Source organism: Seriola dumerili, unplaced genomic scaffold, assembly GCF_002260705.1.
Source record: "Seriola dumerili isolate Sdu_G_001 unplaced genomic scaffold, Sdu_1.0 BDQW01000025.1, whole genome shotgun sequence".
In the NCBI taxonomy this organism is placed as follows: Eukaryota; Metazoa; Chordata; class Actinopteri; order Carangiformes; family Carangidae; genus Seriola; species Seriola dumerili.
In genome coordinates, this window is record NW_019174280.1 from 6,531,421 (window position 1) to 6,550,383 (window position 18,963).

Consider the following 18,963-nt stretch of genomic DNA (forward strand, 5'->3'; position numbering starts at 1 on the left):
TGAGGAGAGGAAGGTGAGTGGGAGTAGGGAGTAGGAAGGGAAGGATGGAGCCAGGCCAGACAAGCAGCTTGCAGGGTGGAGGTGAGGATGAGAGCAGGGGATTGTGGAGGGGGGGGTGGGGGGGTAAGCAGAGCCCAGAGCAGTAATATCCATCATCTGGGAACCATGTATGTCTGTACCAATTTCTGTGCTATTCCATCCAGCAGATGTGGACACACTGTAGTGCCTGAGTGATCAGCTGCTGTGTTAAATGTAAAGTACAACATTTTCTCAAAAAAGCCTCAGCCACAGTTGTTCAGATATTTTGGACCAAAAAGGTGGACTGATTGACTTAGCGTGGCTAAAGAAAGATTGCATGTAACATCTCTGACACCACCTACAGGTATGTGACGGGAGGATTTGAGGGCTGGATTTGTATTTTCCACACCTGCTGCCTCCTGGACGCCAGACTGGTGCCAAAAAATTTAAACTTGAAAAATAAGGAGGGTTTGATGGGATGGCGTTCGGACCTGACACTCCCCTCAATCACAGACACATGCTCCTTTTAAATCTAAATATCCTTTTAAAGAAAATGTTTTCAAGACCGAAGCTATGACTGTTTACAGATGAGCTTCGGTGATTAGCCAGTATGCCGGCGGTTTCATACTAAAAACATATTTTGGGAAAAAAAAAAATGAAAAGACGTATTTTTGAGATATTGGTTACATACAACCGGAACATTATATAAAAGCACAAATATAAAGTGAAGGGTTGTGATTGTTTCACACTGCATGTAGGTAAACACTCCATTCTGTGATCCCACTCTCTAAAAACTGGCTCATCAGATGTTTATGCTCCATGTACAACTGCAGCTCCCCAGTGCATTCGCTCACTGCAAACCGTGTAGAGGAGATGGTGTTGCAGTATATTACCGCATGTCTTATTATTATTGTATAAACTGCCCATGTTCACATAAACAACTCCGCCTCATGTGACATATCAGTCGCTATCACAGAACGATCTCTTTCACAGCGTTATCTATCCCCTGGCTTCTTCTTCACAGTCAATAAACCTCCTGGATGAGTCTGAGCACTCTGATGTAACTTTCTATCTTTTTTTACAATGTATTTTTCATTCCAGCAAGTTACAAGTAAAGCTCATTACTCTTTTTCGACCAGAACAAACAGGGGTGGTTGTATTGTTTCATGGTGCGTACCGACTGGGAAACTAAGGAAAACAGACGTGTTGAATTTCAACTGGAATATTATATTATGATTTGAATGGCTAATGGCAGTCCATTCAACATTTTTACCTGCAGGATAAATATCATAAAAATGCCTCTGGGGCTTTATTGCAGAGAAACAAGAGTTGAACTTTTACCCCCCGGCAGTTTCACTGGATTCATTTACATCTCCTTTAAGGGTTTGCACCTTTTCACTTTTTAAAATTCTTTCTTAACAAGCCACATATCAGTATTTATTTCTGGGTAAAGAAGCCAGGACTATACTCACTTATATAAATTGAAGTATTCTGAAAGTAATAGGATAGACTTAACCTTTATGTACTGAAATTTAGCAGTAATTCACAGCAGCCCCCTCAACCATTTAATCCTCATACACACAAGATTTACATATCCCACTTGGATGTTCATGCAGACACATATCAAGCCCCTCTCTCTCTCTCTCTCTCTCTCTCTCTCTCTCTCTCTCTCTCTAAAATACACTGCATGAAGAGTGCACACACACACACACACACACACACACACACAGCCGTCACATGCCGGGCTAACGTGTCCTGAGGATACAGAACATCTGAAGGAAAGCAACACTGCTGAGCCCAAACAAAATCAGCCGGCCCATTAAATGAGGCGTGACTCAGGAATCGTGCGTAATTTCTCTTGATGGTGTCTCAACGTGTTTTAAAGTCATTTATATAACGACGGCGATGATTCACAGAGGAGGCGAGCAGAAATGGAGCAGAAAAAGAGCATATTGACTCTGCTGAGTGTCCCATGAATTATGTCCCCAAATGTACAGTGGGGCAGTTAGCAGAAGGTCAGAATCGTGATGTAAGCTCTGGAGGTCAGCACTGTGACACTGATGGCACCAACAAAGAATACAAGTGTTTCTCTGCTATTCAATTAGCTTTACAGCGGCAGCACACAGCTGTTAAAAATATCATTTGGATATTTATCCTCCATTCTCTCAACCCTAATTGCAAACGCTCACACTGCATGTTACCAAGTTAAGCCTTTAAAAACACCTTCTGCTTATATATGAAATAATGAACACAACTTAAGACCTCGCCACATAACTCTTCAACAGGCAAGCTGAAGAGGCAAGGCAAAGTGCAAATCATCATGCTCGTGTCATTCCACTTTATGTGACACCTTATGCTGACAGACTCGGGGTGTCTGCACCCTGCGAAGTGAGAATGAAGACGCGAAAAACCAACAGTGAAAAATGAAAGTGGATGGAAGGGAAGTTCTCACCATAAAAAGACTGTACTCAGCGGCTAAGGGGGAAACTTTCTGCTGCTCCTCAAGGAGTCTCCCAGCACGTGCCCGGAGAAGCCGGGTGGCTTTGCTCAAACCACAGGATCACCGGGATGGAGATTAAGGAATCGCTGGAATACTCCAACAGCCAGGGATGTCCTCTGCGATTAGAGAAGCTCAGATGGCAGCACTTCCAGCGGAGATAGCAAATCGCCACTTTTTTTTTTTTTTTATGCTATTCTCCGGGTGATTTCATTCAAAGTGACTTACAGTACTATGCACGAATATAATTTTAGCACCGGTTTCCCCGGTTGGAATCAAACTCCTAACTATGAAAATTGGTGCCTATCTTTGAATGGCACTATCCGGAAATCTGACAGATATTTTCAGTCAGATTTTCAGTCAGCCACTTATCGCCGAATTATGCTAACATACTGAGAACGTGTCAGATGAAATGAAGGTGAGGCAGAGAGGAGATGAGGGATCCATTAGATTACACGGTGGAAGGCCAAAATACCTTAGTGGAGGAGGTTATTTTTACATGATTGCAGGGGTGTGTAATTGCGATGCCAATCTCCAAAATTTAGCAGGAACTTAAAACCAAATCTCTCACCACTCTCAGAACTTGAAATGTAGAAGAAGAAGAAGAGGTGTGGATGGGAGATCTGAGGTTGATATATCCAAACACCATACAAGAAGGGGAATTATCCATTCTGCCACATGAATCTGTCTGCAGAGGGTTTTTATTGGTGTATACTAAAGACAAATATCAGAGACACTGTCACTATAAAAATGATTTAGAGGGGACAGACACTTAAACTTTAGGCTGGATATATAAATCTACCATTTTTCTATTATCAGAGTTGTTAAAACACATACAAAACTATGATTCAGGTGACTTATTAAATCATTAACGTTCGATATTTGATGCATTTCAAGGTTACTCACGGCTGTGGTGACGTAATTTTGTCACGACCGGCTGTGATGTCTGATCTCAGCTTCCCCTCTGACCATTAGTAGTGTGTGATAATTGGCTACTGTCCAGTGCGACTGCTACAATGAACTGTAATTTAACAGCCCCTCCCCCGTCCACCTTCTCAATTATTCCTTTTCAGATTTGGTAGCGTGTGAGTGAACGCAGAAAGAAAAGCTAAAGGGTTTTGTATCTTCTCAAACAAAGGAGATCTCTGAAGAATTGGTTATTAGTTAAACAGAGCAACACCACCACGAAAGGCAGCAGAAAGAGATGCCAAGCTGGAGATATGATAATGGACGACTTTTACCTCGAGGTCATTAAATAATTATTTTGTCTTAGGTTTAAGAGCTCGTGTTTAATACGGGACGTTCTGCCGCTCTAGTCTGGAGCTGCTCGAATGGAAAAGAGTAAAAAAAATAAAATAAAAATATGTATATTGTGGGATCTGCATATGTGAACAAATATTATGCCATGCTAGATCTATTATTCACGTTTGTGTCGACAACTGTGAAAGTGGGGTAAACTAAATGTTACTTGTAGCATGTGGAGCTTGGTGAAGGATTAAACAGACATTACTTTTTCAGACATTAGGCTAATATGTAGCAGGTTATTTTCTAAATGTCTAAATCTATATTAGATCTAAAAGTGGGGTAACTCATCTTCATCTTGGATCTATAGGGCTCCAAGCCATTGTCTGCCTGCTTCTGTAATCCCTAATAAGAGAGACAAAAAGAAAGAGCCATGTTTCCAATTTGTGCTGTACGAAAAGTCTTCTCTTCCATCCTGCCCTCTTCATTTTTCGCCTCCTGTGCCCTTTCCTGTTTTTTCCCTCTCACTGGGCTTTACTGGAACAAATCATTAGTAACACATACTGCTGTTTTTCTCTGGGTGAGCCAGGCTAATTTTGACACACTCATTATGCCTTCTCTCTCTCTCTCTCTCTCTGTCTCTCTGTCTCCCTTTCCTCTCCCCTCACACGGACTTTCTCTCATAAGCCCTGACCTTCCTCTTTCCCCCGACGCTGCACACTGGGCCGTGCAATACATCACAGTAAAAGCTGGCTCTCTCTAGGGGAGAGGTGCCTGGGGTGAAGCCCCTCCCGGGCAGGGGTCGAAGCAGGGCCACAGACCAATCTCTGTCCTAAGTCGGCAAACTCTGCGCCTGATCAGAGGTCTGCTTTCCCGCCAAGAGCCCACTGAAACCAACAGCTCGGACGTGCTAGTATGTTCCCACCTTCTATGTTCTCAAATGTGTGTTCTCTCCCACTTTCTTGATGTCGTGTCTGTTTTTGTTTTCCAATCTTTTCCTCCCTCCTTGCTCCATGTCGGACCAGCGCAGGGCACGCCTGGAGCCAACTGCAGCGCATGCCAGGAGGAGAAAAAGAGGGAGGGAGGGAAGCAGATGCTTGTGACAGTGTGGGGGCAGTAATGAGGGTCCCTACGACGGAGAAACAATCAGTAAGGCCTGAACACACAGCCCACACACACACACACACACACACACACACACACACGCCGAACAGCAAGGGAGTAATGGGCTGGCAAAGGCCCGGGGCCAGTCTCGCTGACACACACACATTCACCACACACAACGTGGTGAATAATGAAGAGGGAAACCACCACCATCACTGTCGACCACTCACTGAGCAGAATAAAACCAGCCAAAAAGAATATTACCCGCCCCATTTTTTTTTTTTTTTGTGCAAAATATTCATTTAGAGCAAACAAATACCCAGCCTGGCTCAGGTGAATCAGCTCAGTATGCAACTACAGTAAGAGAAAGATGAGAGGTGGGGGGGGGGGGGGGGGGGGGGTTTCTGGCACTCTCAGTCGTTATGTCTCATGCCAGGACAGCACATATGACATCCCAGTATGTTCCCCAAGCCTGCCTCTAATACGCACGCAAAGCCTTTCAAAAGAATTACCCCGCCGATGGGAGATACTTTTATTGTGGCGGACGTTTCAGTGAGAGGGAGGTTCGATTCACCAAAGCGAGGGGCGTAGAGGAGGGAAAACAAACGGTACTTGCAGAGTGTGGGGTTCATGTTGCCGCAGAGACATTTCAAGAAGTGGGACAGAGGAGAGAGTGCATGCTGAAGCGAACAAGGTTTGAAAATAGCCTGGGAAAAAACAGAGACAGCACGGCGGCTAATATGCGCACGCACGCACAGAACGCTGCAAAAAAAAAGGCACACGACCACGGCAGGAAGAAGAAGAGGAAGAAAAAAAAAAAAAAGCGAACACGCAAAAACAAAAATGCATGCATAAATATATGCTCAACACACGCTTGCTTGCCCAAACAGAGTGCAATCTAGAGCGTAAGTCAGCGGCATGCTGAATAGTCTCGGCCAAGAAAGATTGATTACAATCGATTATATCACCACAGGAAATGGTAAGTCTTTATCTGTCTCCCGTTTTAAGGCCCGGAGATCAATCCACTGAGCTTGATTTGGTTAAGGCAGCTGACACACCCAGGAAAGACCTACAGCATGGGAGACGTTAAATAAAATGATATACACAGAAGACCTCTGCTGTGTCTGATGTGCTGCATTACTTCCTCACTGCCCTGCATCATCATCGTGACCTTTGGAAATTGCTCATTATATTGAGGCTGAGTAAATATTTGTAGTTTATGTGGTTCAGTTGCTATAAATGCACCCAACAATGTTCCTTAAGGTGGTATTGTGCATTTTTTTTTTTGTTGTTGTTGTTGTTGTGGAGGTAAACAGTGCTCAAGACAGAGATTAACTGCAAGGTTTTGAACCCTTTTTTTTTATTTATTTATTTTTTTTATTAAGTAGCCAAGACGGTAACCAAGGCTGAGGGGGCATGCTGGCACCAAAGTACCACCTAAAGTCTTTGTATTTGTGTGTGCATGGAGGTGCGTGTGTGTGTGTGTGTGTGTGTCAGCTCATAACTTGTACCAGGCATCTCAAGACTGACAGCAGTCACTTTGCATTACTGTTACAAATACAGTGATGCATTTGACCCTGGTGTTTAAACTAGCCTCTCCCCCGCAGATCTGAACAGACAGTGACACAGTTACAGCCCCATACACAGACTCTCTCACACACACACACACACACACGAACACACACACACTATTACAAATTTTTCTGTTCCCTGCTTGACGCTTGGGAGACAATTTGAAACGGTGGGTCCGTGGACGATCAGCCCTCTGCTGTAATTGGGTCCCTTGTCACCCAGCAAATTCATGTCAGCACTGGTCACATGGGATACTAATCTAAATGGCATCAGTGTCCTACTTAGTGTGTGTGTATGTGTGAGGGAGAGAGAGAGAGAGGTATGGAAAGCAAAAAAAAAAAAAAAAGGTGTGGTAACTCTGAGAAGCAAAGTGAGAAGCTGCTTGTAAATTCTTTGCAGGGCTTTCAGTGGGCAACACTGCAAAAGAGCTGTATTCCAGCTGTGAATGTAACAACTGAACATGCAGCCAGCTTCAGTTTGTTTCTAAGAAGTAAATACAGAAGCGTATCAGTGGTCTGGACATACACAAACAATTTCCTGCCATTGATTTTGTTTATTGACCTCACGCAGCTCAAAAAACTGGGCAACATTTGAAACTTCAAATCAATCAGAGTTTTTTTTTTTTTTTAAATGGGAACTCTATACAGCCAAGAAGGAAAACAGGCAACATTTAACAAAAAGAAAATCCAAATCAATGTGGGTGCCAGAGAAGTTTAATATAACCTGTGGAGCTGGAGCGGTTCAGATGTCACCCAGAAAAGCGAAAACGAAAACAGTCTTGTGACCTTTACTCAATTAGCAGTCAATTTCTTTAAACACCTAATTGTTGGCTAAACATTCTGCAGAGGTGTATTTGGGGCTGTGCGTATTCCTGTTTTTTCAGCGCAACATACCAGCTCAGTTCAGGCTCAGATGCAATGACAGGTTAAAATGCACTCAGATAGTTTTTGACATCCACATCTCAGTGTGGTCAGGCTTGTTTGGATGGTGGGGAAAAGTGTAGAAGGTAAAATGTGTTAGTGGTTTACTTTATAAAAAAAATAAAAATAAAAAAAATGGCAGCCCTAAATAAATCCAAACCTTCCTGCCACAACAGTGCAGAAGCCAACCAGGTGTGAGCTTTACAGCCGGATCCTCGTTCCTCTGTGCCGATGGCCGTTCCCCAACTGTGACTGCGTGAACAAGGTGCATAAATTTTTGGGAAAAGAGTACGAAGGGATAAGGACTTACTATGTCAGAGAGCTGTAATGTGAAATTAATCAACAGCCCTTTAGCAAATCAGAATTACATATTCATCCAAGCCATTGTATAATGAATATAAATGACCTTTTGAGAGCTGGCTTTTTTCATGTCCTGCTTACTCAAATAGGCTGAGGATGAGCCACTTTGGCAGAATTGCTGCTACAATATGAAACTAGTGGATTGTATTTTTAAAAAGTAATGTTCATTTACATCATGATAATGAAGACAAAAGAAAAGCTTCACAGAGACAGCAGAGAGACGTAGAGGCCGAAGCAATACTAACCAAACTTTAAACAGCTTATTGCAAAGAAGACGATATGATATATATACAGATATAACTGTCATCAAGGGGTGCATTACAGTGAGTGTATTGCTTGAAAGTCAGATAATATTCCGACAATTACAAATACAAATATCACTGATTCATTTAGGGACAAGCACAGTTACATATGCAGTGTTTCTGGAAAGGATCAATTCGAAATCAAATTATCTTCCACACTAGAGACTAAAACTGACTTAGTGTAACATCCTGCCAACACAAAGAGGTTTCTCCATCTGTGATCCATAGTCAAAACAGATCAAGCAATCTGGATTGTTTATGATGTGTCGCACCTGCCTGCACTTCAGACAGCAGGGAGCTGATCAGGATTCTTGCCTCGACGGCTTTGTGTAGAGGCAGGTGGGCGAGTCTGTAGGCTACAGCTTTAAACTCTGAGAGCAAGTTCGTACAATCTACCGTGAAAGTCTGCGAGTACCATCTGTGGGGGCTAAGTGATGAACTAGGAAGCTGCTGACAAAATAATTGCAGGCATCTAGCAATGAGGCTGAGAAAAGGGAATTTAAAAAAAAAAAAAAAAAAAAAAGGAGCGTGAAGCAAAGTGCTCGAAAGACAGGATGGACAGAGAGAAAGAGAGACAGAAAGTTTGAGTGAGAGGTTGATAATTATCAGGAGGTGAACATTAAGCACTGAGCATGTGGGCTTTCTCAGCTCTTAACATTGCGCTAACACAGTGTTTGGTTGGACGTCAGTATCAGGACACGCGTCATTCTCAGCTTTTGTATGTGTTTCAGCTACAGAGACAAGAAACACACCCTCAGTGCTGTGAGTAACAGAGAGTTATGCAATGAGCGGACGGTCATGGCAAAGTAATGGGTTAACTCTCCCCAGCTAAGAACCTCAAACTTTGCAGTGACGCAAAATTTGCAAAGTCTCGACAAGACACATTAGTAAATTATTTTCAGGTGATTCGTGTGTCCAGAGAGCCAGCAGGAAGTCAGCCACCGTCTATGGGAGGTTCAGTGTCTTTCTCAGGTACATGTGGACAGGATGAGCAACAACTTGCTTTAACTCCTGAGCCAAACCTGCCCAATCAGGACAACAGTGAGATGTACGATTAGTGACATGCATTTCCATTATTAACAATTCCTAAGCACATTTTGTGGCTCTACTACTAAACTTTAAATAGACCATTTGGTAAAACGTTACAGAACAATAAATGTGCTGTTAATGAAGTTAATGACGAGAGTTAATGTTAAAGTTTGTCTGAGCACTTTCAAGACTTCATAAGAGCTTGAAAAAAAAAATCTCACGATGAGATTGTTTTGTGAGCTCCTGTTTCCAAGGTCAAGAATAAACTTCCAGTCTTAACTTTTTAAGCCAACATGAATGACAACCCCTTCAAGTGCTCAAATACAAAAAGGGAATTAGCCATTTCCTCAAGGATATCTCACATGTATGAAAGCTGCTGTCAGACAGCAGACACCACAGTCTGTTACTTAAGTCCCACAAAACAGAAGGAGGCAGGACCTTTAAATGGTCACATGGGTGGGACCGGGCATCCAACTCTTCCCACTGGTTGAACTCAGGTGTCATTCAGTGTAATAAGTAGTAAGTAGTGTCTGCTTAATAAAAATGTCAAAGGTAATTGCCTTTAAAATGCCTTCCCCTGCTGCACACCATCAGTGTTATCTGATGGAGACTGAACGTCTTGTCCTGCTCCTCAGAGGAGCATATTCCCCCATGTGAGTGTCCTTCAGACGCACCACAGGGTTCTTCTGCTGAGAGCCCTTTAATGGTTAAAATTAATGGCTGTAAGCTATCACACAGCGCAATTTCATATTTCTCTCTCGAAGGGCTGAACCGCTTCAGCCCACAACCCTCCAATGATTGAACTCACTATGGCAACTGAACTCAATGAATGACATGACTGCCCTGTGGGTATACCCACCCCTCTAATTGTAAGACCCAATGCACGCAATTACCTGAGAATGGACAGTGTGACCCATGTAAAAGCCTGCATGTAAGGTGGGCAGGTACGTAGGTAAGGAGTGCTAAAAGGTGTCTGTCAATAGACATCAGAGATACAGTACGGCCTTTTATCAGGCCCACCCAAGCCTGACACTTGTTGAAATGCAGTTAGACTGACTTCTGATATGAGATCAACACAAACAGGGGCTGGTAGATACATGCTCCTTGTTTCCAATGAAGTACCCTCCTGTAAGTGCTGAGCAGAGGAGAGCTTTATTCTTTGTAGTCTGCTTTGAGTGGTTTAGCTCCCTACCGTTGATGACTACCTATCAGCCTCACTGCTGAGAGACAAAAGAGGAGGAGAAGAGGGAGAGGAGTGCAACAACAACAATAGACCCGATAGAACGAGACCAACTCACCTTTCTTTTTGATCCATGCACACCTAAATTGGTGTTGTGAAGCTTGGGTTATTGTGCGTACTTGCTGGTGCAATTAAGTGCAGAATGGGAATGCTGTCTACCCATGAGAGATTACTTGTATTTGTGTGGCCTTTCTAAACCATCCACCACACCGCACCAGTATAGCAATTCAGAGCAGTCATGAGAGAAGCTGATGAGATGCTGACTATTGATTCTGCCCACTGTTCTGACCAGGTAAGCAGATACGACGTGAAATGTGATTTGTGTGTGGTCAAACTAAAATTCACCAGCAATTTGTACATGAGCACAGTACAAGAGAGAAATACTTGGAGGCACAAGCAAGCATGGCCAACTTGGCACAAACAAATCCAACAAAGAAACAAAAAATAAATTTAAAAAATGCGTGGTTTCATCATTCTATGGTAACAAGGTCAAACACACATAACAAGTGAGGCCAATTTAGTGAAAGTTGTAATACATTGCTGCAAGAACATTGCCTACAGGCTTTACATTTTATATGGAATACACATTTGTATCAACCAAGCTCTTTACAACTATGTTGCTGTAAGAAATACACTGCATAATACTGTGTTTTCCCAGAAAATATGTATTTTAACAGTGTAGAATAGTTGTTGTTTTTACAGCAACTACTTATAGAGACATGTGATGCTGGAGGAAAGAGGATCAATTGATCCACTAAAATACCCAAGGAAACAGTTACCAGAGGTAAGAAAATGATAAAAGAGTGGTGTAGAAAAAGAAAGACTGAAGCAAAAAGAAATATCTTAGCTGCAAGAGAAAACACACACGTGAGCTGCACTTACTCAAGACATGTTCCCTCCCAAAACACTGAAGTTCAGGTGAGGCGTTCGAGGTATTGATTGGGTGATTTGTATGTGTTGCTGGAGCTCCTCAAATGTGTCTAGGAACATGTGTTGATGGATGTGTCTGCGCCTGGGTTCTCAGCCTGTGAGGGCCAGGGTGGGTGCTGGGAACGCTCTGACAGCCTCAAGGTTACCCGCCTGGCACCAAAACAGATGGATGCTCCTCATCGTAACTGTCTGTAATGTGTTCAACTTAATCATTCCCTCCCTCTCCCTCTCCCATACAACATCTCTGTGCTTTGCTCACGGAGGCAGTTTGCCGGAAGTCTGAGAGGAGTTGTACTGTATGTGTCCAGAGACGGCAGTCGAAGTCATGATTTTATTTATCACACCTCCACATCTTCTCGTGGGTGCAGCAACTACGATATAAGGTTGTTAACTATTATGTACTTGGCCTTTTTCTGTGTCTTAAAAGAATGGCTCAACATTTTGAAAAACTTTATTTGCTTTTCCTCTGAGGATGAGATGAGAAGATCAATATCAGTCTGACATCTGTGCACCAAGTATGGAGTCAGGATGTGTCAGGCCTAGCTTAGCATAAAGACTGTGGAGAATGGGGGTAAAAAAGCTTGGTTGACGAATGGGACATGGGCCCGGGAAGAACCCATTCAATTTTGGTACGTTTTTGTCAATCTCTCAGGAAATAATGTTTGGATTTAGATGTAAAATAGTAATATAATAGTAAATTTAATACAATAATCTGGATCTAGTGGAAGAAAATGTTGTCCTTGGCAAAGGTATACACTCTACTGAGTGTCATTTTAGTTAGCTCACTGCATCTTGTTTGTTTAACTCTTTCACAAAAATGAAATGTAAAGTGACAATTTGCGGTTTAATGGGGAGTAATTGGCTGGAGCTGTTTTCCCCCGTCAACAGTGTTTATGTTGAGCTAGGCTAATCACATCCAGACTCCATCTTGTACTGAACATACTGATTGATACTCACCTTCTTATCTCATTCTCAGAAAGAAACCAAATAAATATGGTTAACTATTACTACAAAAAAAATAAAGAAAGTAAAGTTGCATTCATTGTTTTTGCCTAATTGGGAGCAACAAAACAAGCTGAAAACACAACACCGACTGATTATCTTCTTATGAAGTTGTTATGGCTTGTGTGTTTGCAAACGCCTCCTAACAGAACTGATATTCAGTGTCCCTTTTTTTTTCTTGTTGTTGTTTTACACAAACTTCTTAGGGCTTGGCTCTTTCGCTAAATGTTCCACTATGTTCACTAGTTAGTTTATCATTTTGTCTGTGTAGCATTTGGTGCTGGGCACGCACACAGGCAGTGCAATTCACAATTCTGTCGTTGGTTCCATGCTATTTTGCTGATTGACAGTCAGTGGCACTAATGCACCTAGAAAGAGGCAGTGAGGAAGAAGACATTTTATACTAGCATGGCATTCAGTAGAGCACAATACCTCCAACCAAGGCCAAACAATCCTACACATAGATCCAGACTATTATCTGTACCTATGTTCTGCACCAAATTCTACAAACCCATAGAGTTTGACCAAAATCTAATGGGGTTCTTCCCTGACTCATGCCCCATCACTCTACCAAGTGTGGTGCAAATCGATTCACTGCTGGAAAACAAACAAGCAAGCAAACAACAAACAAACAAACACGGGTGAAAAGATAATCTCCTAGTTACAGGTAAAAATGGCTTTGTAAACAGTTTTTATGATGAAGGAAACAAACTCAATGTGTTAGTTAGGTCTCAAGTATATGGGCAATTGTTATTTGTGAATAACGGTAACTTAAATTACTTTACAAATATATTCCACGGGGCATTGTTAATAAGAACAGAGCCCCAGGCCAGAACACCAAGGCAATGAGCTGAAACGGCTAAAAGGCTCAATAGCAGTGAGGGAAACTGCAGAGTCAGGTGCTAATACTCTGTGGGTTTATCATTACAAGTGACAACTTTCACATTACATTTAGTCATTGCTATATAAACGTATTGAGTAGTGCAGCTTTAAGTCAACTACCAATAATCAACCTGCAGTGGCTCAGATATACAGCTAGCTATTCACATATAAAAAACAAGAATGGAAAACTGCTCATTTCGTCAAGAAACCCATGTATTGACACTCATGAGGGGTAACATCTCCCACTCTCCTCCTCCATCTTTTTACCCATTTTTTTTTTTACAATTCTCTTCTTCTAGCCCTGGGGCATTTAGGCTCCACAGCACTGCATATATCCAATTATACCACGGCTCTGAGCACGGCAGTGACACATCGATTGACACAAGCGACATCCAGCCTTATCACAGTGACATGATGCAGTGCTGGGCAAGCATCATTAGCCTGATCAGCCAATAGCGGGACAGCTCGTTAGACCCCCAAGGGCTGGACGTGCAGCGCTGGCTCTAATACAGATATCATAAGACAAGGAAGAGGAGTGATAAAGTGATGGTGAGAGGATGAGAGATTATAAACCTTGGAGGGACAATGTTATGTTTGTGTGTGTATATCTGTTTCGGGCACTTCCACTGGGTTGATGGTGGGCAATTACATGTTTCCTCAAGCCACAGTTACACACAAACAGGGGTAGCTCCCTCAAAGCAGCAAACCTCCATCATCCACAACATGTTTCGCGTGTGACGATACTGCAGGCAGCTGTCAAATCTTTAAGCGGCTGTTGAAGTGTTTAAGCCACCTGATCATGTGATCTCTCAGTCATGTGGGAATTTTTTTTTTTTTTGAGCCAACACGATCGCCTCAGCCATTATAACAAACAGAGTGAGATCATTTCAAAGTGTGCTTTTGGGATGGGTTGTGCCCAGAGGACAAATCGTTCTCTGTGGGACTACTTTGGCCCATTTCTGATCTACCTGTGGTATTTATAGGCAAATGTTCTCATATTTCTATGCTCCACTTGTAAGCTCTCTTTAGCCAAAAGGTACTTTCACATATTGTAGGAAAACTTTCTTTTGCAAGAAGAAAAAAAAGATGTTGTCTACTCTACCACTCTCTGCTCTCCAGATTAATCTTAATACAAAAAAATATTGATCGGCTGCAAAAATTTATCTCAATTAAAAAAATACCGATCGGCTGAAAAAGTTGTCCATCTATTATGATCTAAAGTTGCCACATCTGTGCCCGGCTGAAACTCTGCCAAGCTCCACGGTGCCCCGCGGTGTGTTTTATAGCCAACTAACCCCTGCCCAACACCTGTTTGCTCATCCCAGCCACCTCAAGCTACTTAATCCCATTTAAAGAGACAGCATCTTAAATTATTCAATGCTCAAATAAAAACTTCTCTGGTATGCATGAGGAGGTCTATAGATAATCCACCAGCAGCCTGTGCATGTGCTTGGTTTTTTTCTCATTTGTTTGTTTATTATAAAACTCACTCATCATTGACATCATGTCAAAGTGAATGGTGCCATTGTGTGGCTGACATTTTTTATTTTTTTTCCTCCAGGTTTAATACTGTTGAGCAGATGCATCAGTCAATGGGGAGAAAATGCTGTTATTATTGATGAATTTCTACTCAATAGAACATTGTGGGCCAGAGGAAACACAACTTGTTCCTCAACTCCCACCTCTTTTGTTTTTTTTTTTTTTTTTTTTTTTTTTTTTTTCTCCTCTCTCCAACAAGCAGAGGAGAAATGACTACGAGGCGAATGCCATGATTATTTTCTTTTAAATAGAGAAGGAAGCCATGCCGCTGCTGTGTTAGCAGTTAGCCAGATGTGGTCACAGCCTTCTGAGCACGCCTTGAAAAGTAGATTAAGGACATTGGGTTAAGCAGGAGCAGAGGATTCGTTGGGATCGTCGCACTGACGGAGAAATTCATCACTAAATCTATCTGAGCAATTACGGATTTCAGCATCAAACTGACGACCAGTTTCCTGTTGCCTGTCTTCAGCCTCCCTCTCCCCTCTCCACACTCTCTGTTTGTTTACCATGCTCCCGACTGGGGAACAATGCAGCGACCTTTGCAGAAATAATTCTATTACGTAAGTTGAGTAATTGCTCTGGATGTGGAAGAGGAGTGTCCGCTGCTCTTCTTGCGTGGCCCTCAGCTCCTATGTCCTTGGATTTAAATGAATCTCTGCGGTATTCATAGAACCTGACAGGGAGAGGTCCGCTCAGAAAACAGAGAAGGGGGGGGGGGGGAGGAGAGGAAAGGAGAGGAGAGGAGAGGAGAGGAGAGGAGAGGAGAGGAGAATAAAAAGACAAAGAGAAAAAAGGAGGATAGATATGAGACGACAGGGAGATGGAGATGAGCATGACAAAAGCAGTGAGCCAGAACCAAGCAGGATGAGAATGCTATAAAAATAGTCCAACCCCTACCCCCTTTTTTTAAGCAGTACTGGGCATGACATGTACCTCCAGATTGTCCAAGTGGCTCTGAGAATGGCCTGTATGGTGCAAAGAGCCCTGCAAATTCTCTTTTTGTGTCTTGTTCCCATAAGTAAAGGTGTGCAGTCACAAAGTGCAGGCTGCAGGGGTACACAAGAATAAATGGAAGGAGTGTGGATAGTTCCTGCCTGCTGAGGTTCCTCTTTTTTTTTTTTTTTTCTCCTTCTCTGCCACCTAGAGCCCTGTTGGCTACAATGGGGGAGAAGCGGAGAGGCTCGACGCTAACAACTGGCGCAGATGAAACTGCGAGAGGCTTTACTGGCAGAAATGTTCACTTTACTTTGTTCAAGTTTCTTTATTTGGACGATGGGCACAGACGGAGTCAGAGAGTAAGACAATTACTGATATTTGCTGTGAGCCATCAGAGAGTGAGAGACCAAGAGAAACAGAGGGACAAGCTCCACTCCCACATTGTTAATTAGAATCTCTCTCTCTCTCTCTCTCTCTCTCTCTCAGCGCTACACACTCTCAATAAAACAGTCACAGAACACACACGCGAGCACAAGGCGAACACTGTGCTAACCAATTTCATCTTCATCAAGCTACCTCAATCGAACAATAAAATTGTCGGTAATATGATTGTATCGCTCTACACTGGGTTTTGCATTGTTTAGGAGAACACACAATATTCTCCCTGTGATCCATAAGTATAGAAATTGGACGGGCTGTGGGTTTGCAGGGGGGGGGGCAGATAAAGAGAGAGAGTACAAGAGGCAAAGCAGTGGAGGAAAATAACAGGAAAGCTGATTTCATGCTCAGGGGATTGCATCTCATTTTCTCCCAGCACGGAGCGACAGTGTGCGGTCCTGCTTGTGGATTTACTGCCACCTGGTGGTGTAAATCTGCACTGCTGCGCTTAGGGAACCGCACAGGGGCACAGGCTGCCATCAGAGTCAACAACAGATGATTTGGTCAATGCAAGAGGAGTAAACTCAACCCCTAATCTTGGGCAGACGGCGTCATGTTGACTCATGTGTGCACTCGCTGAAATGTAAACTCCAGTGAAGTTCCCAAACCAAACTGCTTGTTTGCTTGACTTTGCCTCTTTTATCCTTTTCAATTCCTCTTTATTATTTATTTTCCTGCTTCTAGCACAGGAAATGAAAAGAAATTGCTTGAACGAGTACCAAAAGAAAAAGAAAGTCAACTACAAAATTCCCATTAAGTGCAATACCGCTCAGTTAAGAATGCCATTATACGCTTGGACTGTCCAGTCAATATTAGTGAACATCTATCTACAAAACCAGCAACAGAAGAACTAAGACTTAAACCTGCAATGTCATGAAGATGTGAAATATGTTACTATCTAAGCTCTTGTGTTCCAAGAAGAAATATGTCTGTGTCAATATGAAATCAATGAAAGCTCACTTTAAGTCAACCCAGCCAGCACCAGGAGGTGAATTAATGAGGGCCTTTCATCACTAATTAACACATAAACACACAGCTCCCATCACCAAGTGGGAACAGGAGTCGATTACTCGCCCTGCATGGAGACGATTGCATCAGATAGATGATCTTTTGCAGAGGAAAAGAAAGAGGGGTGTTAGAAGGAAAAGCTAAAAAAAATAAATAAATAAAAAAATAAAGCGAGAGAGAGAGAAAAAGAAGAAAATCGAGAGATATGAAGTCATACACAGTGCTTGGGTCTAACATCAGAAAGGTCTGGATGATTAGGGGATGCCAGGACTCACAGAGAGCAGCTCTCCTAACAGCCTTCACCACCTCATTAGTCTGGCCCAGCAGCAGTATGCCCCCACTATTAACCGCTAAATGAAAGACCGCCAACCATGATTACTGAGGGGAAGTCCCTTGTCGTCATGGGGATGAGAGATCCCTATACACACGCATGCATGCAAGTACGCACGTACACGCGGACTCACACTTCTACTTCTACGATATCTATTTGAAGGGCGTTTATGAAAAGACGATTGAGGCAGAAGTGGATATTTTACACATCATCAGTCACGGCCGTTTACTCCGAAGCCCAAAATGTGAAAGCGCGGGACATCAAGCAAACCTGTTACGACAAATTGCCTGCATTGCAGTAAGGAAAAAAAAAAAAAAACACACTCTCAACAAATGCTGGCATCTCTCAGTTGCTTCATTTAAAGATCACATGAAGCTCTTAGCACCACTTTCATGCAGCAAATCCGACAAAGGCTTAATAGACACATGAGTGAAACAGCCTCGGAGTCCTTGAGTCAAGGATATGAGATTCTCTGTTGAAGCTGCATCCGTTAGGTTGTATGTAAATGTGTGGGAGTATGTATGTACTGCACACTATCAGAGTGATGTGCGTTCGTATGCACTCCTGTACACAGGATACGCTTATGTAATGTCAGCATCATACTGCAGTTGTGTGCACCTGGTGTTGACTGAATGCATATGTGTTAAAGGAGCCCTCAAACAACTTAGAATTGCACTTCCATAAAGGGGGTTTTTGCACCAGAGGCAAAGATATCCTGAATTTTTTTCTCAAGCATGGGCCAATGTACAAAAGCACAGGATCCTACACTTCCCATAATGCAACTTGACTTTTGTTAAATGCTTAACAATGCCCACAGTTTGCAACACTGGCTCTCTCCAGAGCCCCAGAAGACATTATACATCATTTTTCAAATGCCTTTTCAATCCACTTTGGCATGTAAGAATCAGTGGAGTGCTCCTTTAATGTACTCAAGTGCAGGTAAATCTTAAGCCAAGCAGTACTCACGGTCGTTGCAGTGAGTCCCCGTGTAAGACGTCATAGAGCAGTCACAAGTGAAGTTCTCCCACTGCTGGATACACACACCCATGTTGGCGCACGAGTCCTCCTGGCAAGTCGTGCTTGGGCCTGGAAAACGGCGGCAGGGAGAGAGAGAAAGAGAGAGGGATACAACAGGTGCACAGTCAAGCAGCAATAAGACCTACTGCTGAGCCTTAACAATGCAGGACCCATGCAGAAGAAGTGCACTCTAGAGAGGCAGATATACAGCATGTGGGCCTAGAAGAAAGAACAAGGAGCAAACAGTGCCACCACAGGAAGCCTGACCTGGAGTACAACACACTTAAAAACAGTCTGAGGAATCCTGTTTCATGCTGGGTAAAAGCATGGCACTAGCAAGGAGAGGCACCGACGAAGAGGTGCCAGGTTTTCACAGGATCAACAGCACGCTTCTCAAGCAGTGGGAGCATCAGCATAGACTCTGAATTAATTACAGAAAACCAGCTGTACAGGATGCTGGTTTACTTCTAATCTGCATTTAAGAGATGATGCTGCAGATGAATTAGATCCCAGCTTGGCTGGTGTGATGACACTGTCAACATCCCTTAATTTCCTTCTTTCTTAGAGTGTGTACAGGTGGATTTGCATGCAATTTT

The 18,963-nt window shown here is 42.9% G+C and overlaps 1 protein-coding gene across 1 annotated transcript in view; it reads right to left on the reverse strand.

Annotated features, from left to right (window-relative positions):
- LOC111236123 (neurexin-3b) overlaps nucleotides 1-18,963 on the reverse strand; it is a 281,111-nt gene that overhangs the window by 144,831 nt on the left and 117,317 nt on the right. Inside the window, exon 17 of the mRNA XM_022764739.1 lies at nucleotides 18,317-18,436. Coding sequence (XP_022620460.1) covers nucleotides 18,317-18,436 — 120 coding nt within the window. The remainder of the gene's footprint in view (nucleotides 1-18,316; nucleotides 18,437-18,963) is intronic.